Here is a 25265-nt window from a genome sequence, read left to right as displayed (position 1 = left end):
GGCAAAACTTAAGCGGCCACAAAGGCGGCGGCCCAACACTTATCCTTGAAGCGGTCGCCGACTACCGCTTATGGATTTGGCTTGCATATTTTGGTATTGCCGGATCCAACAACGACTTGAAAGTGCTCTATTCTTCACCACTCTTCAATGATGTTTTGAATGATGTAGCACCGGCGATCGACTTCACCGTCAACGGAAATGCATACCACATGGGTTACTATCTCGCCGATGGTATCTATCCAAGGTGGTCAACTTTCGTGAAGACGCTCAGCAACCCGCAAGACCCGAGATGGGTTCTTTTTGCGCGGCGTCAAGAGTCCGCTCGGAAAGACGTCGAAAGTGCTTTTGGGGTCCTTCAAGCCCGATTCAACATTGTGAAGGACCCGTCTCGGCTGTGGTACGTGAAAATATCACCGACATCATGTACACGTGTATTATCTTGCATAACATGATTATAGTTGACGAAGGACCGATGATGGCTAGCTTTTACGACTGGATGAAGCCGGAAGCTCAACTGCGAGGTCTCCCCCACGCCGAGGTGTGCATACGACAGTGGGCGAGAGAATCGAAATAAGGAACACAATGTTCGATACTCGAGCCCACATTGAGCTACAAAAAGACTTAATCAAACACATTTGGGCGAAATTCGGCCACGAGTAGTGGATTTTTTTAATTTTATGAATTTAATTATGTAATTTTTAATTTTTAGGATTTTAATTATGTACTTTTTAATTTTTATGATTTTAATGATGCAATTTTTAATTTTTTTGTAATTTATAATAGTATTCCGGATATTTTTAATGCATTTCAATTTTATGGAAATGTTTTTATTTAAATTGGGCGTTGTGCTCTTGCCTAAGAGCATAGATTAAAAGTGGGTACGGGCTCACGTCCGTGCTCGTTGGCAAGAGCACGAATGGGGATGCTCTCAAGCAAGTCTTGACAACAGTTTTCAGTTTTCTTGGATGTAATTTATGTATTGTGCTAATTGCTGCTGTGATTCCTGTACTTCGACATGGCTGCGCTTCAGACGACATTCCACCTACCTACCTACTTCAACGATCGGAATACTAACTCAATTCCGGTATCCAAAACCAGCCTACACTGTTCCAATTCATCCTCTGCTCAAAATCTACCTCCGTATTCAAATTCAGCCTACGCATTTAGGCGAATGTACGTTTCTCACGCAATCAACAGTCATCGAGAAAATTGTTTGGAGGAAGTAAATGGAAATGCATTACGCATGATTGTGAAATGGTTTGAGCTGATTCGAGATGTCTTCCCCGGTGGTCGTTGGTGGAATTTGAGAGATTTTGAGCAAAATGTTGATGGCTCGCCAATTGCAGCGGAGCCGATAACTGTTTTACAAGCTCTGAGAGAAATGTGGGCGCTGTTAGCGGATGAGAAATGGATTTTATACACAGCGTTGAGGCGCGTTGGCTGTCGCGGCGGTGAGAATTGGCTACTCATTAGTATAATGTTTCCTTTTCGGTTTCGATTCGTTAGGGTTTGAATTAGTTGCCATGGAGCATGGATTCAAATTTATCATTGCTTTAATTAGAATCTGTACTTTGTCATTTGGAGTAATATTTAGAATTTGTGCTTCGAAGAATGTTGAGTTGGAGTGTGCATCGACGAACGAGTTATAGTATGATTTTAGATGCGTATCTTCTGCAGGTCTCAGAGATATCAATGCCAGGAATACTGGCAGCATCAGTTTTTTCAGCTCAAAATGGTGAGATGTTGGTGTTCTATCAAAACTCATGGCTTCTGATTTTGTTGTGTTTCACATCAGGAATATGCAGGTTAATTTACATAAGATTATATTAATTCCCCTCCTCCCTTCCCAACCACTTATTCTCATTTATCTCATTCTGCATGTTCATCTTTTCTTCAAATGCAGTGGGTTGCGAAGTGGATGTTTTGCTGTTGCAAATGCGATTTTGGTACGTTTTTCAAGTTATGGTTTCTTTGACCTACCATTTATGTCTTTGGTTGATATAAAACAGTTATACGTTTGATTGAATTTTGCAGGTTAAGCGTCTTAGGAAAGCTGTATATAGATCTCTTCTTCTTCAGGTTTGAATTTTGTCGAGCTTATGCTTACTGGAGTTAGCTGGTGCTCCTCATAAATTGTGGAGTACATTGTTTTTGTGACATTGAGCTTTGATTTTGTAGGATGTATCATTTTTTGACACGGAAGCAGTTGGTGACTTGACTAGCAGGGTTAGTACAGATTGCCAGAGGTTATCTCACACTGTTGGAAATGATATACACATGATCCTTCGTAATATTTTCCAGGTTTCTGTTACTAGTTAGTAATATACTTTTATATAGATTCCTAATCTTGTTGTTGCTTTTTGGTCTTTGATTGACTGATAATTTTGCAGGGTATAGGCGCATTTATCTGCTTGATGACTTTGTCATGGCCTCTAGCACTGTCATCACTAGTAATATGTTGTATTTTATCACTGATTTTCCTAATCTATGGGCAGTAAGTGTTGATGCATCTGAAGTCCATAGCTATATCTTTGAGTCACATTTATACACCTGAATTTGTTCAATACTCCACAATATCATGGAGTTCCATTTATGAAATTAGAATGCTGTAATGTAGTCACAAGGTGAAGAAGTTGGGGAGAGGGAGAGAGAGAGAGAGAGAGAGAGAGAGAGAGAGAGAGAGAGAGAGAGGAGTTTAGTTCATTACAGATCAAATTGGAAATCGTTCCTACTAGGTTGTGTGATTAGCCCTTTGCATGCATGCTCACTGTGTTGTTTTTGTGGTAGTAGGTCATGAAAGTGCAATAGATGGTTAATGTTTGTCTAAAATTCTGTAATTTTACATGACATTTAAATATATTTTTGAACTTATAAAGCACATAGAAGACATTTGTTACACATTTATGACAAGACAAGCGACTCCTAATAAATAGATACCTATCATTTATTAATTTATGCAGATCTACAATTAGCAGATTACATGTATATAAAACACATTTGTTTCATTTTTCAGTGCTTCTACTGTACTATGTTGCAATCTTGAGAAACCATGATTGTTGTTTTGACAGGTACCAGAAGAAAGCAGCACTGCTTGGCCAAAATTTTGTTGCCTCTTCCAATGAAGTAATTCAAAAAACTGCAATATTTCAATATGCCTCTTCATCTGCTAATGTTGCTAAACTGGGGTTTTCTTTTTTGAAAATAAACTAAGGTCGCACAAGAGACATTTTCTTTGATTAGAACTATCAGAGCATATGGGACAGAAAGAGAAGAACTTCAGAGGTAGTTAAAGTTTATTTCAAGTTTTATTGCTCAATATAAGAAGAGCATAATATATTGGCACACTTTGTTCATTTGTCATCATCAGAGATCAGACTTGCTCATATTACATTTGAAGGTTCACACGATGGATCGAAAGATTAGCTTCTGTGGGCATGCGAGAAAGTGTAGCATATGGATTATGGACCCTTAGTTTCAGTATTCTTTATCGATCAACACAAGTACTGCTCCATGTTTTACACTCAATCCTATATTTTGAAGTTTGTAAGACTGCAAATACGAAAGTTAACATGCTCTATCTCTCTCTCTCTCACCAAGAGATCTTGTCTGGATTCCAAGTTATGTTTTGCAGGTGTTAGCAGTTATTTTTGGGGGAATGTCTATTTTGAGTGGTCATGTGTCTACTGAGCAACTGACCAAGTATATTTTGTACTGTGAGTGGTTGATTTATGCTGCCTGGAGATTGCAAGACAGCATGTCATCATTACTTCAGTCTGTTGGAGCCTGTGCTAAGGTTTTTCAGTTGATGCATCTTCCACCAAGTAGTGAATTCATGTCGAAAGGCAGGAGCCATTTCTTGACCATATTCTTTCTAACTTTGATGCTTCCATAAACGATGTTTGAGCTTTATATTTGGAGTGGTTGCAAATTTTATGTTAGTCTCTATTGCTATTAACTTGGATTATAATGAATGCAGGAGTAAAATTGCAGAGGCTGATAGGATGTGTTGACTTTGTGAATGTGTCATTTCACTATTCGTCGAGGAAGATGGTATCTTTAGTGACTGCGAAATGTGGTTGTTTTTGCCTCTAATAGTTAGTCTCACTTTCAACTTAGTTGCCTCTGTATTTAATATATGAGCAGGTTCCTGTTCTGAAAAATGTGAACTTCTCCATAAAAGCTAATGAAATGGTTGCAATAGTAAGCAATACCGACATTACATTCATCATCGTTCTCATCATATTTTTTGTAATGTTTAAAGAACCATTAACAAGCTTTACTCTGCAAAAGGTGGGCGCCAGTGGTAGCGGAAAAAGCAGTTTAATCAGTCTTTTGCTGCGCCTTTACGAGCCTACTGAAGGAGAGGTGAGCTTTAAAATTTATACCTCCAAATACTTGAACTTTCAACTATTCTAATTTTTCGCACTACAGTCGATTTCTGATTTTTTGCACTATTGTTGATTTCTAAAAAAATTCATGCCATCATATGCCAAGATGAAGTCGCAAATGTATTATCATAGCTAGAGCTAAAGCGATGTAGAAATCGAAATACGTCATTTTGTACACATTTCTTAAACAATGTAGACATTTTATGTGTCCACTTTGACATTAGTTTGAGAACAATTGACTGTCATGTGAAATATCAGAAGATTCAGAACAGTTGAAAACTTGTGTATTTAAAAGAAGATTTTTTAGTTGACGTCCAAAACTAAAATTAGATTAAAGTTCATATTTTAAGGTATCACATAATTTCTCCAAATTATACCAATACTTTGTCATTCCCAGATACTTATGAATGGCATTCCTCTGAGAAAGATGGATATGGGGTGGTTGAGAGAGAACATCGGCTACGTCGACCAGGTCGGACTCAAACACTTTGAAGCGTTTTGCAAGAAACCTGAGAAAGTTGTATTTATATAAACAAACAATGAGCAGGAACCCCATCTTTTCCACATGGATATCATGTCCAATCTTACATATGGCTGCTCAAGAAGCATCATTGGAGTGGAAGAGATCGAATCTGCTACAAAGAATGCCCATGCCCACGAATTCGTATCTGCCTTCCCTCAGGGCTATCACACCGTCATTGACGATAGTCTTCTAAGTGGGGGACAAAAGCAACGCATAGCTATTGCAAGAGCCCTCCTCAGATACCCCATCATCTTGATTTTTGACGAGGCTACCAGTGCTCTCGATGCAGACAGTGAAGGCTACATCAAAGTGAGAGAGACTCTCTGTCACCTCATCTTGTTTTGTACTAAAATGAACTATTGTGTAATGTCTGACTACAGGAGATTCTTCAAGTATTGAAGAACGATGCAGATAGACGAATGACAATGATCATAGTTGCACAAAGGTTGGCATTTATGCAGTTGTAACATTATTATTGCAAAAAAGTGACTTGACCTTTGGCAGAAAAACTGACTTGACCTTGGTAGGTTGTCTACGATAAAAGAAGCGGACAAAATCGTGGTACTGGAGGATGGGCAAGTAGTTGAGGTAAGCCATTTGTGTCCAATATTCATGAGAAAGTAGGTGCTTCGAATAAATTGTGATTAACTAATCCATATATGTGACTTCTGAAATAACTCATCAGGATACTAAAAACTAATACTCCCTCCACCAAATGGTGAGGCACTTCTTTTAAGCACGAGTTTTAGGAAAATGATACTAAAGTAGATAGAGAGTAAACTAAGAGAGAGAATAAAGTAGAGAAGGGTACTACGCTGTGAACTTGAAAAAATTAAAATATTGCTAATTTTTGGATAGAAATGCCCTTTGGCTTACTTTATAGTAATTGGTATTAGGTCAGTCAATTCGTACCACCTTACCAAGTATAACACACCAATTTATACCGAGCTTATCAATCTGCGTGCTGCAAGTTTGGTCTGCAAGATAGGAATTAGCTTCATACCATGCCTAACACACTTGCTTAGTTTGAATTCATATCATGCAAGTTTCATATTTTTGGTATGAATCAAACTACTCTTATCATACTTACTAGACCTGCGTGCGGCCATCTTGGCACTGTGCACACAAATTTGATAAGTCTGGCTCTGGCATGAATTTGTCAAATTTACATCAAAATTACCGTAACCTCACCCGGCTAGCCTAGTGAATGCGCACAGGTTTGGTAAGAATTTAACTATTTCACACAAGGTTTACCCAAACCTGCACGGACAAGTTTGGTAATCTTGTGACATTCAACATATTCATACCAATCAAAAATGATTTTTTCTCTCTAAGGTAATTACATTTGTTCTAAAAATAGTTCATGTCTGAAAAGCTGAAGTACCGCTATATACTAGTGTTTCTAAGTTAGTGGCTAACAGTCTTCATAGTTTAATTCTATATGTTAACACTATAATTTATCCTATGAATCCCCATATTATTTTAACATTTTAAATTAATTACTTGTAAATCTAGAAGATCATAACAAAAAATTTAGGTCCTGACTAACTCTATTTTTTTTTTGTCAAAAATGTTCGTCATTAAATATCTCATATTGCCATTTTAAATTAATTACTTGGGATGAACAATATTAAAAGCCACAATTCACTTTTATTATTTCGGATGTGGACCGTGTTTGGATTTGATGGTAGGAGCTGGTCGGGTTCATGTTTGGGTTCGAGTTAGAGAATTTTCTTAACTTGTTGCAGAGCTTACTGATGCAGACCTTATTGGGTTGAGTCGTTATCATTTTCTATATAACGACCAACTTGCTGTATTTACCACCCGTAATAAAATGACTATATTTAGGCATAAATTATATTTGTGGCACTTTCCTTTTGAATTGCAAAAATGCTGAAGCAGAGCTTATATTGATGCAGACGGGTACATACATAGAGCTCCATAACAAGAATGAAGTGTTTTCTCGTTTATTTAAATTGCAGACAGACGCCACCCATTTCGACTAGCCTGAGGCGAGACCACTTGGTACGCTTAAACTGAATTCAGTTTACTATATAATCTATGTTCTTCAATTAAAATTGAACTGATATTTTCTCTAGTCTAGACGGCTAAAAAAATACTACTATAGTATGAGATTTAATTGTATATTTTTCTGAAAGCTGCTCCGGTGCTCGAGTGATGAGCTATTTGACCCTCACTTCTTTGCTATGCCTATACAAATAGTGTATCAGGCCATCCACAATAAGAATAGCCCAGCAATAGCCTAGCCACAAAATCCTCCTGCCACATTATCAACACTAAAAATCCTCCTGCCACATCATCAAAGCCAGCAAATAGCCCAGCCATAGCCTAGCTACATCACTAAATAACAATTATAAAAATGAAATAATTAACAATCACACAATATACGGAATTTAATTTACGAGACATATACGGGAAACATTAATAATACTATTAAAATTTTAAAAAGTACAATAATTTAAAAAAATTACAATAATTAAAAAAAAGTACAATAATTCACTCCTCGTCTTCGTCGTCGTCTCCTCCGTCGCTGTCGCCACCCTCGCCTCCACCTCCGTCGCCACCGTCGCCGCCGCCTCTACTCCCGCCGGTCTCCCTCCGTGCCGCCTCCAACTCGTCCTGCATGCTCATGAGCAATGTTTGAAGCAAACTCTTCTCCACGGGGTCCACCGCCGCCCGCCATTCGGCCATCGTCTTGACCATCTGAGCGCGCGTTTGTTGACGCGCGAAGAATTTGAGATCTACTGTGGATTGGCAAGGGGGGATGCCGACTGGACCTCTTGGGAACCCCCGGCGACCCCCCTCGCCTTCCGTTGAGCCCGCTTATGCCCAACCGGGCGAGTTCGGCGAGCGAACGAACGAGGGGTCGGGACCTCCTGGGCCCTCTCGGGGAGGTCGTGGGAACCACCGCTGCTGCCGCTGAAATCACCGGTATAGTTCAGTCGTTGCTTCTTCGGCCAGCCAGCGTCGACACCTACTCGGAACTTCTCGGAGTCGATCAGCACAAGATAGCAGTTCCAGTAAGTGAACTCCTTATACAACCCTTTTTGGGGGAAGGCTTTCTCCGCTATCCTCCTGCAGTCTTCCTCCGTTTGGCCATTGCTCTGCATGCGGAGGGCGTTGGCGTACAACCCCGAAAATCGGGAGACGGCAGTCCTGATTCGGTCCCACCCCTTCCGGCAATCCGCCTCGTTGCGTGGCCTCCCCTCCGGGCAAAATGTCTGGTAGGCTGCTGCTATCTTGCCCCACAAGTTGACGATCCTCTGGTTGTTCGAAACGAGATGATCGTCGCAAACACTCACTCACGCCTTGGACAGCGCGACGTTCTCTGCATCCGTCCACCTCCTCCGTACCGAGCAGTCGTCCTCACCCGACTGCGACGACTCACCGACCTTCTTCCCCTTGCCCTTCTTCTTTGGGGCGCCACGACCCCGCACTGCTTCCCCCGTTTGAACGGGAGTATCCGGAACTCCGAGAATATCAAACTTCGACTCATCTAAGGAAAAAGTATCAAATTGCGTGAACTGCGCCTTCGTTGGGGTCGATGTGTGCGAAGAAGCAGTCGAAAAATCAAAACTGGGGCGATAGATGTTTTCCTCCGCCTCCGTCCCCTACGTCACCGGTACCCCCCTCCCCGCGGCATCACCTGCATCCCGGGCACCCCCCCGGTATCATCTGCATCCCGGGCGCCCACCCCGGCATCATCTGCATACCGGGTTGCATCCCCGGTACCCCCTGCCACGCCGGCATACTCCCCCAGCTGCCATCATGGGCATATTCCCCCCGGCTGCCATCCCGGGCATCATCCCCTGCCACGGGTACATGTTGTAGTACCCTGGCATCGGACCTCATCCACCTCCAATGGGTACCGGGGGAGTTTGAGACCCGCTCGTCACTGGAGTACCTTCGTTGGTGTTCTCTATTTCTCGGTGTTGATCTTGTACAAAAATTAAGATAGAGAGAGTACTCGTTAAAACAAGTGGTGCGAATGAAAATGACGTGCAAACCGCGTATATATAGTGTTTCGAAAATAAAAAAAAATTAAAAATTCCGCTAGGCGGTGCTCTAGGCGATCCGGACGCTGCAATAGCGCCGAGCGGATCGCCCAGCGCATCGCCTAGCGCCACGAAATCACCGAGCGCTCGGCGGTTTTTAATTCCGAAAATGGCTGGGCGGTTGCAATGGACCGCCTAGCGCACCGCCTAGAGCCGGCGCTCGACTAGGCGGTGCGCTAGGCGCCATTGCAGATGGCCTCAATGACCATTTTTTTATCACATTTATGCGTAAACACTGATTTAAAATTAAAATGAGTGGTCAATGTATAAACTAAAATGATTAAAAAAGCATACATCGCCTATTTTTACATTTAATAATTTGAATTTTACTCCGTCCTATAATAGATGACACAGTTGGGGAATGACACGAGATTTTAGGATATGTTGTTTGGTGTGTTAAGTAGAAAAAGAGAATAGTATATCTATATTAATAATGTGAGAGAAAACTTTTTTCAAATAAGGAAATATGATATTTTTTGTGAGACAAGTTAAAAAGAAAGTGGGGCATCTGTTATAGGATAGAGGGAGTAATATATTAGTTTCTACTACTTAGGATGGACGAAGTAGATGCCTTAAAATCTGCCCAAAATCACCCGTCTTGAAGAACAGTTTTTCCAAGTAAAATCCAACAACAATTGTATAAGGTTTTGAATGCAGTCTGATGTTAGGTTGGTCCAATTATATGCCATCCCATCCAGACCTGCAACTATAGTGTAGGCTCGACAAGGCTCGCAGTAGACTGGCTAGCTTTAATCCCAGATAATTCATCTCAACCCATACCCTCCGATTATTTTGTGTGCCGCCATTTACTACCGACGCCGCCCTCCGCTCTTTTTTCTCTTGCTCCCCCTTATCAATCTAACACCTTTACTCGTTTTTTTATTGATTTTTATCTCTTCAAAAATGGGTTTTGCTCATCAAATATGCTTTGAATTTGTAGAAATTAAGGTGCCCATTAAATAAAATCGAATTTATAGGATATGTTTTTGGAATCGAATTTGTTTTTTTATTTTGCCTCAATAGGAGCTTCATATTTTTCATTTTGTTCGTCGATATTTTGTGAAGCAGTTTTTGGAATTCTTTCAATAAAAATGCTTCGCTGAAACTGCAAGCAACAAAATTAAATTAACAGTAGTATATAGTTAGAGTGGAGTGTCCATAATAAGGCAGAACAGCCACACCACAGCCACAAAAGACTGGTTCACCTAGTCATTACAGCTACAAAAATTTGTCCGCTCAGTCATCACAGCCACAAAATAAAATCGCATTATTTATCACATTATTAATTAATAAAATTAAAAATAAAAAATGGGAACGGCGGGCGCCGCCACATCAACCGCCGCCTCCGCCCCAACTCTGCCGCGTATGCGGCTGTTCCTTCCCCGTCGCAGCTCATCCGCCACTTGCAATAGACGGCGCGGCTCACCCATTGTGGTCACTCTTACATCATAAAAAATAAATAACAATATTTTATTATATTCAAATAAATAAGTATAAATTATGATTAATCAAATTTAATTATTTTTTGTTTCTACTAAAATGAGATAAATATAATTAATCTTATTTTTAGTCTTATGTACCAAACACTACCAAACATAATCTAACAAACTAAACAATTACTACATAAAATGCAATATTATGATCTAACAAACTAAGCAATTACTACATAAAATGCAATATTAATTTAATTGTAGACAAAGTCCATCTTAATCTATTCTAGGATTTATTTTATCTAACTGAACAACCACAAGTGTACAAAATCATAACCACAGTATTCAAGTACATTTAACCATAAAGCTTTAAACATAAAGGCAAGCAATAACGCTAAATAAGAGAACTTGTCTTTTTGAATCAAATAAAAAGATAGGCTTTAGATCAAAATAGAATGACTAACAATGAGTTTAGACATAATACATTTGGTACAAAAAGTTTACTCCCATCTGTCATACTCGTTTATATGATATTCTAATACAATTGGTGAGTCAAGACATAAGAAAGAACAAGATAAGACAAATTATTGATTAGAATATACCACACTCCATGATAATTTATTTCAAAAAAATAATCATACAAAAAGTTTCACCAATATTTTAAATTAGTAAAAAATTTTAAGTTTACATATACCATACAAAAAATTTAATTAGTGTTCTAATTTGATACATTCTGTCTAAATTTTTTAACACCGTTACTTTTCATATGCAAAGAAGAAAAATAGGCGGTCACAAAGAAGTTCAGATGATGATAATCAACTTGCTTTATCAACTTGCTTTAACTTATGATCTCAAATCTTCTCGAACATGGATTTTATTTTCCTTAGAGCATCGTTTACGCTGCGGGACGGACGACACCTGGGTCCCGGCCCACAGCCTGGCGCGTTAGAGGAGGCATTGTTGCGGCCTGGGCCGAGCCTGGTGACACAGTGGCGTCCCGGGGCCCCGCCCAGTTCCGGCCCAGCTCAGGGTTGGATGGCGTTGCGTTCCGGCCCAACGTTGGAGGGGGTTCGGGTCAGACCCGGGCCCCAATTTTGAAATTCTTTTTTTTTTTAATTAAAATTATGAAATTTCTTCTATAAATTCCACACCATTTTCATTTCTATTCAACTATATTTCTCTTCCTCTCAAACTATATCACTCGCAAATATATAATGTCTCCTCGATTGGATGCTCAAATAGCAAGCGAAGCTCAAATTGCCAGAATGTTAGAGGAGGCGATGCCCGCAATCCAAGAGGAAATCATCAAAGAGGGATCTCATATCATATTTCCGAATGAACAACTTTTCCGTGTTTTAATTGTTCAACGTTTTTTTATTTCACGCGTAAAATAGGTTGTAAATTGTGAATAGTGCAATTTAATAGTTGTGGCCTGGACGAGGCCTGGATGGGGCCTGCAGGATTATAAGGGTTGTGGCCTGAGCCAGAAATTTAGGGGAATGATGACGTAGAGGAGACTTGAGGTCTGAATCTGGACCGGAGTTAAGGATGCTCTTAGTAATTGTCAATGGCAACTGTGGTGGTCCCCTTAAAACTGGCCTGGTAATGGCTTGCAGCTGACTTTCCTCATGCTCGATTTGTTTAGCCTCAAAAACAAGGTCATTTTGATTCAAGATTTCATCCACTTGTAGTCAAATTTTAATAAATTAAAACAACAAATTAAGAAGGAAACTAGGAAAACTTAAAGATGACCAATGAATACCAAATCAGAAGACTAATTAAACTTTTTGGAAGCACACGACATCGATCATTTTTCATTAAGCGAACTTTAGTTTTCGACAGCAACTAAGAAATGTAATGGATGTTTTGCATTAACGCAAGGCATATGAAAAGTAACGGTGTTAGACAATTTAGACTGAATGTATAAATTGTATAAATTTGGAAGATTAATTAAACTTTTTGTATTATATATGCAAACTTAAAATTGTTTGTACTAATTTGAAACATCAGTGAAACTGTTTGTACGCACGACGTAAATACCCACAAAGTGGAAAGAAGAATTCATCAGCCAATTTCTTTAAGTTGGGACATTTGCTAGATATTTCTCTGCTATTTCTTTAAGTAGGGACATTTGTTGTTAAAATGTTAAGAATATTTATTAAATGAATGATATTATTTGATTGTGCTAACATAAAAATGATAGGACAAAATTGAAAATGTTTGATATTTATTTAATTGTCTTAAATAATACTGTCTCATTAAAAAACGTTTTTCTTTTTGAGTTGTTCCATTAAAAATGAAACGTTTCTTAAAATAGAAATAATATTATCTCTACTTTTTTCATATCTTACTTTATTCTCTCCTCATTAATCCACAAAACAACACTATATAAAATCTCGTACCGAATAATAAATGTTTCAATTCTAATGGGAAGGATGGAATATTTCTTTAGTAATTTTATTGCGTAGTGTCACGATTATTACTTTATAAAAGATGCTCTGTGTATAATAGATAAAAGTTTTGTGAGTTCTAATTTTTCAAAATATAAACTACGATAGTATACTACTTTACATTTTATCGTTGAAATAGAATGGTCAATTTTCGTTTGCCAAAGGGTTAATGTCCGTGTAAAAAGTCAGGTTCAAAATAAAAAATAAGAGACCATTATTAATTCTATTTTAAATAAAAATTTTTTTTAAAAAAAGTGATTGTCCAATTTCATTTATACTATGCTTAGGATGTCTCTTCGACCACAGAAATTATGTTGCAAGTTTTGACACGTTTGAAATTTGTAACCACTTGCAAATTGAAACAACAAATATCGTTATCTGACTATCTCACACTTACGACCCAAATTGCACAAAAAAAGGCAGTGAAGAACAATGGTGACTGTGTCCAGCTCTCCTCCAATGCAAAAGCTACAATCGGTTAATATCCATCATAAATTCAAATCAATTTCGGGTGTTTGTGTTGATGAATTGTTTGTGGTTGTAAATGGCAGACACCACGAGTTTTGTGCAAGAAGAGAGAGAAAGAGAACAATTCTCCTTACAAAGTTATTGTTATCACTCCTCCGCCAAAAAGCCTCGGCGTTCGCTGTTTTCCCCCTGTCAGTTATTCATCGCCATTTTCACCCTTTTCTTAATCTTGCATTCATTTCAATTTCTACTTGGATTACCTAATTATGGTATTTCTCGCGAACTTTATTTTAAAAAATTACTACAAACTTCACATTTCGTGTGTTATTTCTATACCTGGCATAGCTAGACTAAAATATCATACACGTTTCACGATTGCCCATGTAGAATAAGTTTTCCTTGAAAAATCCCTTTGGGCAGGGTTGGGAAATAACACATAAAATGTGAAATTTGTAATATTTTAAACCAATTTTAAAGTGCTTGGGTTTTGTCTACTTTGAAATCGAATTTGTTATGCTTTTAATATTTGGAAATGGAACTCTGAGATCTTGCTCATACAAATTGACTTGAGTGTGGCAGAATCTGCAGTGTGGTGAGAGTGTGACGATAGAAGGGCAGACATATACCATATCAGCTGTAACTCATCGTTATCAGCTCAGGAAAGGGAAATACGAACCTAGTGAGAAACGGCTTGATGTGTTATCAACTGGAAGATACTTAGTGAATTTGTATTTCGAAACTTTGCTTCAACAATCTTGATTACTTTTCTCACCACTCATCTTGTTCATTATTTTTATTTTTCACTTGTGCTTTTATGCAATGGAATGTACAAACAGGACACGGCGCAATAAATATTCCTATGAACACAAGCTGTTAGAGAACTTGCTTGTTGTGTAGTTTGTTTCCCGTGTTTGATTGAATCCGGCAAGGTGAATTCACTCTTTTTTGTATCCACATGTACTGTTAATTCGATGCAGGAACAATTCCCGGAAGACAATACAACCAATGAAAGTTAGGTAATCTCCGATTGAACATACATAGTATTATATTTGTCTGATAGAAAATCTCCTATTGAGCAACACTGAGATCAAAATTCGTAGTAGGAGATAAGTTTTCTCAGCTAAAGAATATGATCTCACAGACTGTTATTTCTTAATATATGGCTCAAGTGGATGGAGCAGTGGGAAGTGTTGACACATTGAATTTGGAGGTTACAGCAGTTGCTGCTGAAGATTCGAGGATATGTGCAAATTTCATGTCTTCAAGTGTCTGTTGTTGTTTATGTCACTTCTGTCTTCTTCTGGTGATCGATCATATTGTTGATATAGAGCCGCCCATTCCCTCTGTGTCTCGTTGGTATGTAGTGGCTGGCAGTCTATAGATACTTCTTGTTAAGGTCTTCATATATAACAAACCAGTTTGGTGGTTATTTGGATTATCTGTATCTGGTGGACCAGATAGATTGGGCAAGGATGTCGAGAATGTTGCAGCATTCGGTGAGCAGGATGATCTTGTGAAAGATACGATTTTGTTCAATCAAATACGACGGTAACTGTGTTGAAAGGGAGGGGATGATCTCTGTTGATGCTGACAAATGCAAAGGCTCAAACCCTAAGAGTAGAAGAAAAGGTTTCAGCTTCTCCATTCTCTCTACATCTGAAATCTGAATTGTCTCCAAGATTCCAACTGACCAGTTCTCCCCACTGTATTCCAATGTTTAGGATTCTGGAATACTAACTATATTTGGTGCTTAATCGTTTGGTAAGATAAATGTTTATTTCATGCTCATTGTTGATTACTATGTACTTATTTCAAATTTACAAACTAGAAAAATACACGGCTTCAATTTACTTGGAAGTTGGAAATATTGTAGGCTTGGAGTGGATTTATTAGATATCATGAAACTTTATTTTGGATGACATTAGATGTTAGTGGATTGAATATTTGTGTTTATTCGCTTGATGGATGATAATCATGTTATGGTTTAATGGGTGTTTTTGTGTATTATTTTTCAGTTTTTAAGCTTTTTGGATTTTTGAAATTTCATACAATTTCTGTTTAGTTTGGTTTTTGTATTTGTGTTTTCAGATTTTGTAGTTATATTTTCAGTGAAATCGACCGGTACATTTTCAAATTTAAAAAAATGGTTTTCATGCTTTCGTTTGAAAATTCAAACCGAAAACCGAATGCTCACCCCTAAGGAAGACCATAGATGAAACTCCTTATTATTGGTTGGTAAGAAAAGGTGAGAGCATCCGCAATGGGCGGGCGATGGCACGCCCGATGGCGCGCATCGTCTGCACCCATTGCGGGTGCGTGCCATAGGGCGCGGACGATAGTCGCGCCCTATACTTCGGTCGCGGAGGATAGCGCGGATGATGGCCATCGTCCGCGACATCGTCCGCCCCATTGCGGCTGTCGCGGACGATGGCCGCGGACGATGGTCATCGTCCGCGCCATCGTCCGCCCCATTGTGAAGGTCGCGGACGATCGACTCGGACGATGGCACGCGGTTTTGATTTCTATTTAAATCTCGTTTCTCATTCAGTTGTGCATACGAACATATCGACTATCTCTTTACATATTCTCTCTCTACATCCAACCAAAATGAATCTCGGCGACGACACCAATAGTTCTAGTTCGTCTGAATCCGGTGGTTCGCTTGACGAAGCATTAGATGCAGCCGTTGAAGAGGCCATGGCGGCATGCTATGCGCAAATGCAGCGCGAGAAGGAGGCGGCGGCCGCAGCGGCGGCTGAGCAAGTCCATTGGCCTATTCGACATAGGTCGTATGTCCGACGCGACCACCAGGAAGCTCACAGACGTCTGGTTGAAGACTATTTTGACGATCAACCGCGATGGGGCCCGACTATTTTCCGCCGCCGGTTTAGAATGTCGAGGTACCTTTTTCTCAGCATTGTTCGTACATTGTCTTCACGTGATGAATACTTCAAGTTTCGGGAGGACGGCATCGGGAAACCCGGCCTTACACCATTGCAAAAGTGCACGACTGCTATTCGTCAGTTGGCATACGGCACCACGGCGGACCTTTTTGACGAGTACCTCCACTGTGGGGAGACTACATGCCGCGAGTGTCTGAAGAGCTTTTGTCGGGGGATAGTAGAGGCCTATGGCGACACATATTTGCGCAAGCCGACAACCACTGATTGCCAGGGTCTGATGCAGATGCACGAGAGGGCGCACGGGTTTCCCGGGATGCTCGGGAGCATCGACTGTATGTACTGGGAGTGGAAGAATTGTCCGACGGCGTGGAGAGGCCAATTCACAAGTGGATACAAGGGCAGCCACCCGACGATGATCCTCGAAGCCGTCGCTGACCATCGGCTCTGGATCTGGCATGCTTACTTCGGCGTAGCCGGGTCGAACAACGACATCAACGTCCTCAACTCGTCCACCCTCTTCACCGACCAATGTAACGGCAACAGCCCGGCCATCGAGTTCACTGCCAACAGACGCCAATACCATATGGGGTACTACTTGGCCGATGACATCTACCCACGGTGGCCAGTTTTCCTAAAGACGGTCAGCTGCCCAATTGGTGAGAAGAGGGTTTTATTTGCGCAAAAGCAGGAGGCGGCGCGGAAGGATGTCGAGCGGGCATTTGGGGTGCTCCAATCACGGTGGGCAATTGTGAAAGGGCCGGCTTGTTTCTGGTACAAGGAAGTCATCGCCGATGTCATATATGCGTGCATAATCATGCACAACATAATAGTCGAGAGTGAAGGCGGAAGCATCACCGACTGGAATGAAGACGACCGTGCATCTAGCTCTTCCGGCACATCGACCGACACACCCGATAGAGGGTTACCGTTAGGCTTCGAAGATGTTCTATCTAGACGGGCCTCAATGCGCAACCAACAGGAGCATGCACAGGTCATGAGTGACATGATTGAAGAAGTGTGGGCTCGTAACCGCCGTCGCTGAGTTTGCGTTTTTTTTTAATTCGCATTGTAATGTATTAATTTTTATTAAATGAAATGAAGTTTATGAAATTCGTATTTTAATGTATTATTTTTTTTAAATTCGTATGGATTTTGTAAATATTAAAAAAATGATGACGTGGCGCGCTATAGGGCGCGCCTTAGGGCGCCCCACTGCAGCTGGGGAGGTAGGAGGATAAAACTGCTGACGTGGCGCGCCTTAGGGTGCCCCATTGCTAATGCCCTAAGGGGTTTAAGCTTCAACCATGAAATTTTAGCCCTAAAAAATTGAAGACTAAAATGTTGGAATTTGAATATATGATAATGAAAACAAGTTAACTAGTAATCTATCGGCGAGTTTTGAAAAAGTTATTTTGGCATTTTATTTGAACAATATACAATTTGCCATTAATAAAAACAGACTGCAAACTAAAATTAATGTCGTAGTTTCAAATAAAAATATCATATCACTCCGTGTGTTTTCAAATCTATGTTATGAACTAAAACTTGTTTTTAGTGAACTAATCTGAATCCTCGTCTTCTCTGTCATCATGTTAGTATCATGTTTTACTAGCATTGACATTTGCATGTTAATATCATACATAATATTTATAAACTAAACCACATTTATATATTGTGAGTATGAAAATGAAATAAATAAATATTACACACGAAGATAAAGAGATAACTAATCTAGTTAATATAAGTTTCATGAGTTAGTAATAATGAGGAGGGATCTCATATCATAGTTCCTACAGACACAATTTTATGAAAATAAACATAATAACTATGCTAAGAATGATGGGCCTCACATCATAGTTCCTAACACACAATTTTATGAAGATAAACATAAAAGCATCCACTACGCGTCCCGCGCGGCTCGTGTTCCGTCCCGGAGGGATGGTTCTGCCGCGGGACGCGTTGCAGCGTATCGCCCGTCCTCAGCCCGTCCCGTATCCCATCGCTGCGCGACTCGGGACGCGAAGTCGCGCCACGCGCCCGGCCGACGTGTCGCTCGCCCGACGCATGCGTGACGCCCACTCGCTGGCCCGCGAGTGGGCGTCGTCACGGATGACGCAATAAATTCGAATTTTAATAAAAAAAAATTCAAACGGTAATGTTAGCGTTTTGTTTTTTTATTTTCACTTTTTTTAATTTTTTTTTATTTCTTTACTCTATAAATACTCCTATTTCATACTCATTTCACACACAAACACACATCTATTCCTCTCAAATCCTCTCTATACCCACTCCAATTTCCATCTCAAATCAACTCAAACTAATGGATCCTTTTGAGCAAATGCATCAAATAATGGAACAATCACTTGAAGAAGATCGACGCCGAGAGGCGGAGGAAGCCGCGCCGCCCCCACGACGCTCCCGGACGTACATCCATCGCAACCGGGAGGAAGCCGCCGCAAGGTTAGTACGCGACTACTTCTGCGATAACCCGATTTGGGGAGAAACCTACTTCCGTCGCCGTTTCCGCATGAGTAAACCGCTATTTCTCCACATCGCGAATACTTTGGCGGCCCGGGAAGAGTTCTTCCGAGAAGAGTTCGACGCGGTCAGGCGTCCCAGCCACACGACGCTGCAGAAATGTACTGCAGCCATCCGGCAGCTTGCGACTGGACAAACGGCCGACATGTTCGACGAATACCTCCACATCGGAGACACCACTGGGCGCATGTGCTTGCTCAAATTTGCAAAGGCATCCGGGCAGCCTTTACCGACGAATTTCTCCGGAGGGCAAGCACGACCGATTGTCAGTTCCTCCTCGACCTGCACGAACAAGTGCACGGATTCCCCGGGATGCTTGGCAGTGTCGATTGCATGCACTGGCAATGGAAGAATTGCCCGGTGGCTTGGTGGGGTTCCTACACGAGCGGCCACAAAGGCACCCACCCAATCGTTGTACTCGAGGCCGTTGCCGACTACCGGCTTTGGATCTGGCACGCGTACTTAGGGTCCCTGGGTCGAACAACGACATAAACGTGCTCCACCAGTCCGACCTCTTTACCGAAGTTTTGGATGGTAAAGCGTCTGCCATCAACTTCGTCACCAACAACCGACTGTATAAAATGGGGTACTACCTCGCCGACGGCATCTACCCGAAGTGGCCGACCTTCGTGAAGACGTGCAGCAGCCCTGCGAACCCAAAGCAAGCTCTTTTTGCGCAGAAGCAGAAGGCTGCTGGTAAGGATGTGGAGAGGGCGTTCGGGGTTCTCCAAGCGCTCTTCAACATCATCAAAACCCCGACTCGTTCGTGGTTCATGGAGAGCATGGTCGACATCATGTATACGTGCATAATCTTGCACAACATGATTGTCCAAGACGAAGGACCCGAGGCGGGAAATTGTTTCGACCCCGAATCCCCCGGAAGCTCAACCACAAGTAGTCCGCCGCGAAGTGGAGCGCATCCGTCAATACAAGAACGGTTGTCTATTCGGGCAAGGACACGCGACTCTAGCGCCCACGCCCAACTTCAAGAGGATCTAATTGAGCACATTTGGGAAAACTTTGGCGGAAAAAATTAAATTATGTCATTTTTATTTTTTTAGGATTTTAATTATGTCTTTTTTCTATTTTTTGAATTTTAATGTTGTTTTAATTTTAATGAAGTTTGTTTTTTTAATTGAATTTATTGGGAAAAAAAATAAAAAATTGAAATTGAATGAATAGTAATTTAAGGGGCGGTTAAGGGACGGAGCGTTGCAGGTTCCGTCCCTTGGTTAAGGGATGGAAGAATAAAGTACAGTGGGGCCCTCAAATAGTAGTTTAAGGGACGGTGGAGGGACATCGTAGTGGATGCTCTAATAACTATGCTAAGAATGATGGAATTAAACTACAAACGGTCCCTTTCATTTAGAGGCATAGGCACTGGCGGATCATCCAGTGTAGAACAAGGGGTACCACTGTACCCCAAATCTTGCTTCCTTTAATATATATTGCTTAGATAATGTTAATAGACTTGGTCTAGCTTAGCGGTAGGAACATGCTTTGTGATCTTAGAGACCCAAGTTTGATTCCCAGAGGGTGGCATTCTACTCTCACCTTTGCTCCTTTTGTTTTTATGCTTTGTTATTTGTAATAATAGTACTATATATCCTGCTCCATTTTGTTTTTTTTTTTTTCTATTTCATAGCGCTATTATGTTTCTATCTATTTTGGAGTTATTATATTTTTATGTATATATATATAATTCATTTTATGTATATATATAATTCATTCAGAATTAATAAAAATATTGATATAAGATATTCACTACTAATAAAACGAAAGAAAAATGATCGATCGAATTTTAATGCTCTAAATCAATGTAAAAGTCGTACCCCCGAATTTAAAATCCTGAATTCGCCACTGAGCATAGGGAAGAGGAAATCATTCATGAAGATCAAGAGCACATTGCATCTTCAAACCTCATTCAACCATGGCGGAAATTCCACCACTTTTTTTTATCAAAGGGAGAGCTCACAATCTCCTCTTGCTTCTTTTGCTCAAACCCACCCCCCCCCTCCCCCCAATCAAGAGATACAGTAAAGCGAGGGTTTAGGGTTTAGGATCGAAGGATTGGGAGTGTAACGCCCCACTTTTTGAACCCTAATTTTTGAACCCTAAAATTTTTTAATGCCGTGAAGTTCGTGAATTAAATGATGAATGAAATTGTTGTTGATATTCTTGTGGCCTAATTTTAATTTAGAGTTTTGACTGTGCGTTGAGTGAGCAACTTTGTTGATTACATGATATGGCTTTTTGAATAATTGATGATTTGGGAATTTAATTATTATTTCAAAGGAGTGGATTTATTACCAAGGCAAAATAACTTGTTTTACGAGTTGAAAGTGTGATGGAAAATTATTGTTTGAATTTAATACTTCCTCCATATCCCATAGAAATAGGCCGTTTGGGGTTGACATAAGGTTTGATGTGTAATTGTAAATGTAATTTCAGTTTCATATGTGTAAATGTAATCCACAGTGTAAAAAAAAATAATTATCCCAATCACGCATTTAGAAAATTTTATCAGTATTATCTATTATGTACTATGTAGAAGTATTAATTTTCCCAATCATGCATTTAGAACATTCAACAGTAAAAATATTAATTTTCATCAGTAGAATGCAGTAAATGCAAGTATGACTATCAGCCGTTTAGAAATATTTATAGTAATTAAAAATTCTCAATCACATGATTATTATGCAAATGTAAGCGTGCACTCATCCAGGCAGTTTGTGCACTTTTATCATTATGGTGCATTTGCACACATACAGGCACTACAAGACAAAATCTATTAATAAAATTATTTTGTAGTATTAGTGATTATGATTTGAAATGTCAATAAGTTAAAACTCATTTATTTTTAGTTTAATTTTATAGTAAATGACATTGGATTCAGATAGTCATTAAGAAGGTAAAAACTTCTAGTCCACCAATTTACTATAAATTTTGCTAATAGTAATACAGCTATGATTTACCGACATGGAAACACGGAATTAGATTCGACTATGTTCCACAAGAGAATTGAGTTCCAACCATTATGCAAAAGACATCTAATTTCTTCTTTTGTTTGTGATTTCGCACAAATTTATGATTTATAGTGTTGAACTTCCCAAATACGTATTTTTCAATTTCTGAAAATTTTGATTTACATTAACGTTTCTTTGTCTATTATCAAATTGAGGAAGGGAAAGATGTAGTGGCGGGCGACCAGAGCTGGGATAGAAATATAGTTGTCGTCTATAACGAAGATGGTACTGGTACGTATACATTTGGAGGAGAAGATGAGACCTAGCAGTTTTTTCTAGGTTAGCATGTACAGATGTACTAGTATTTAATTGTGTGTATATCGGCTAATAAATTTATTAATATCCAAAAAATGAGTTACTTTTATAAATGTATACTTTTCTTAAATTGCTAACTTGCTAACTCATCAACTTAGTGTATTAAATAACTTACAACCAGTGGGCTCCGACAATATAAGAAATACTTATTTACCAAGCTAATTTGTGTGCTTTTGATGCAAGCATAAATTTTTTTCATTGATGAAATTGTTGTATCGAATGTTATGGAGATTTTTTTTATCTTTCTTTGATTTGTTTTTTTCTGGGTTTGCATTTGAGGGATTTCGAAATGCAAGTTGTTAGTTAGAATCTCATATGCTGTGTGATTTTCTTCGTTGTTGTTTGTTGATGCGTGTGTGTGGATAAATGAAGTTAAGTTTAGTTTAGTTAGAGTAAAGAATTATTGTGGAGTGGAAGAAGTGTAAATGAATGATTGTCAAATTTTGCTTGTTGCTGCACAGGTGCTTTTGCACGGTGGGCAGATCGTATTGAAAGAAGAGAAGAGTTGCTATTTATGACCAATAAGGTGAAGTTTTCAGATTATTTACATGTTACCTTGTGTAATCTCATTTATCATAGATAAGGTGGTTGGTATGAACAGTGTAGTGGACTATCATGTTGTTTGTCAAAAAATGGGGGTCAGGAATCTTGATTATATACATGTTATTCTTGTAAAGTAGAATGGCAGTTGATGAGGTTTATTGTTTGACAGGCTCTTTGGAAGGCTGGTAAAGTCATCAGGGGTGGGATATCCATTTGCTTTCCACATAACTTAGCTACAAAATAACTAAGGTTCTCATTATTCTGGTTGAATTCTTACCTTTCCTTTTGCGTGCCAGTCGAGCAAGCTGGAATTGGGAGGAATAGACTGTGGTCACTAGATAGCTCTCCTTCGCCTTTGCCAATAACCGCTCAACAGTGGATCTTCTGCTTAAATCCACAGATGAAGATCTGAAGACTTGGCCTCACAGGTTAGTAGTAATTGGAATGACCTTCACACCAATAAGGTAATAACTGTAGTAATTTGATATATTCTTATGTGATTTTGGTTCTGATGCTGCGTTTAGATTTGAGTTACGTCTACGAATCTCTGTGACTGCTGACAAGCTCACCGTGATCCCTCGAGTGCGGAACGTTGATAGCAAGCCATTCTCCTTCACATTTGCTCTATGCAGTTACCTATCCCTCTCTGATATCAGGATCTTAGCATCACTTTCAGATATTCTTCACATTTGCATGGTTGAAATGTTTATTGGTCACATGCTTTAGTATTGTTAAATTCTATGTTCAACACATAATAGTTTGATTTGCGTGGATGAGGAACTGTGCTATGTATCATGTCCTATTTAACTGTGCAGTTTACAAATAGATTGCTTGATGCTGTAACTGCTGTTGAGGAGGGCTTGGAGACACTGGACTACTTTGATAACTTGTTACAAAGGGAAAGGTATAGTGAGCAGGCTGATGCAATTAGTTTTGATGGTGAGGTAATGTTATTCTTTCCATTACTGTTTCTGTTAATTATTATGCTCTGAGATATTTGCACTACTGCCACACACTTGTAAGCTGATAATCCATCAGTATCTGGATATATACTACTCTAGTTGGTTATGAAAATTGAAACTTTCACTGAACATTTTTAGCATCTCTTTTGTGGCTTGATAGGTTGAGCGGGTGTATTTAAGAGAACCTATGTACTTTGCAAAGACGGCATGCCTGATGCAGGTTCTTTCTTTTGTTGGTAATGTTATTCATCTTTGCGTTCATCTTGGGACAAGAAAGCAAAGGCTATGCCAGATTTTGGCGATGAGGATTACAAGATAATGTTATGTATCGATTCTGCGTCAGTTGAAACCCGGTGAAGAGTGGAAGGGCTTCAAGTTATTGCAGTTGGATCCTCGAAAAGTACTTCAGGGGTAGGGGTACAGCTATTGAATTTGGAGCACACATCGGGTTCTGGTATCACTTATCATTTACCAGTGTGTATATATGCTCTCTTCTCTCTCAATGTTCAAACAACCATCTTAGTTACATAAGCAATATGTATGTTGGTACATGAGCTGCTTCTTTTGTTTGTGGAAGCACTAATCCAGCTGCTGCATGTTGTTTGATGAATCTACTTCTGTTATATGAGGTTCAACGTTTTACCTTGATTTAGAACAATGCCATTTGCTCATATCATATGTATTTGATGCATTCCCATTTCTGTGGAATGGTTAGGTAAGAAGGTAACATACACATTACCAATGCTTGCTTCATGGATATTCATGAAGTGAGTGTTATTTGCTACGAGGCCTAGAATTCTATTTGAATTACTCGTGCAATTCTTATCTCACTATCTATCTACCTAGAATGCATACAGAACAAAGCAAGAACAAAGCAGGTATCGAATTAAACGAGTCATACCATGTTCGTACAGTATGAATTACTACTATTTTTCTTTTATGTTCAATCTTTGATCTAAATATTGTTGTAGATTGCACAATAACCCAATCAAAGAATCTTCTTGGCTTATTCTCTTCTATTGAGTGCAAAATATGGTATCTGAGTTTGGGAAAGATAAATCAGCTATAATAAACACAAGTTTCGGTATTTTGTGTTAGGAGTTGTATTCTCTTATATTTAATATTGTGTATTGTGCTAAGCTAGGAATTACAAATAGGATTAGGACGTTGCTTCCAAATGAGCTTAATTCTATATTATGTTTGCATCACTCGTCTTGATCTGTACCTTCTTTGGTTCTCTGATTCTGACTAAGAGTTTGCCAAAGGGAAAGCATGAAACGTTTGTTACTATGGATTTGAATCCCCTGCTGTGATGTGCTGTGCACATAGGGGATAATAAAAAAATATTTTTTTTTATTATTAAAAAATTGTTTTGTGAGTGCTGTGCACCGCAAGGGATCCACCCCTGTTAGTATTGTCGGTATGATGGATTCCTCCTTATAGTAGTCTCGTGGGTGAGATTTGTTGGGATTTCCTCCTACAAGAAGGAACAATATGGATGGTTCATATTTTATACAATGGATTAATTATGGAAGCTTTAAGAATGTCCAATCCATCGATAGGATTGGATGTCAAGAGCATATAACAAGAGTGAAGAGAGTATTACTCCCAAGAGTGCAAACTTCGTTTAAGAGAGAATTGAG

At 39.5% G+C, this 25265-nt stretch overlaps 1 protein-coding gene and 2 pseudogenes across 2 annotated transcripts; all 3 read left to right on the top strand.

Annotated features, from left to right (window-relative positions):
• Nucleotides 1-1001: 1001 nt before the first annotated feature.
• LOC121773511 lies at nt 1002-14109 on the top strand (annotated as a pseudogene).
• On the top strand, nt 13204-15323 carry LOC121773512. 2 transcript variants are annotated; one of them, XM_042170388.1, is made up of 3 exons: nt 13204-13344; nt 13419-13526; nt 13924-15323. In XM_042170388.1, the coding sequence occupies exons 1-3, from the start codon at nt 13300-13302 to the stop codon at nt 14092-14094; spliced, it is 324 nt and encodes a 107-aa protein (XP_042026322.1). In that variant the 5' UTR covers nt 13204-13299; the 3' UTR covers nt 14095-15323. The 2 variants fall into 2 exon arrangements, with proteins under 2 accessions (XP_042026322.1, XP_042026321.1); XM_042170387.1 differs by having other exon boundaries at nt 13915-15323.
• On the top strand, nt 14495-24284 carry LOC121774315 (annotated as a pseudogene).
• Nucleotides 24285-25265: the final 981 nt, after the last annotated feature.

Source organism: Salvia splendens, chromosome 17 (assembly GCF_004379255.2).
Source record: "Salvia splendens isolate huo1 chromosome 17, SspV2, whole genome shotgun sequence".
Lineage (NCBI taxonomy): Eukaryota > Viridiplantae > Streptophyta > Magnoliopsida > Lamiales > Lamiaceae > Salvia > Salvia splendens.
Note: the sequence above shows the minus strand (reverse complement) of the source record. Positions and strands in the feature narration are given on the sequence as shown.

Excerpts from the sequence above, each read along its gene's own strand:
- LOC121773512 (XM_042170387.1), top strand. The coding sequence starts at position 13,300 with ATGGTGACTGTGTCCAGCTCTCCTCCAATGCAAAAGCTACAATCG. Across the intron at positions 13,345-13,418 it reads CAATGCAAAAGCTACAATCG|ACACCACGAGTTTTGTGCAA; the intron begins GTTAATATCCAT and ends TGTAAATGGCAG. Across the intron at positions 13,527-13,914 it reads GCGTTCGCTGTTTTCCCCCT|AATCTGCAGTGTGGTGAGAG; the intron begins GTCAGTTATTCA and ends TGAGTGTGGCAG.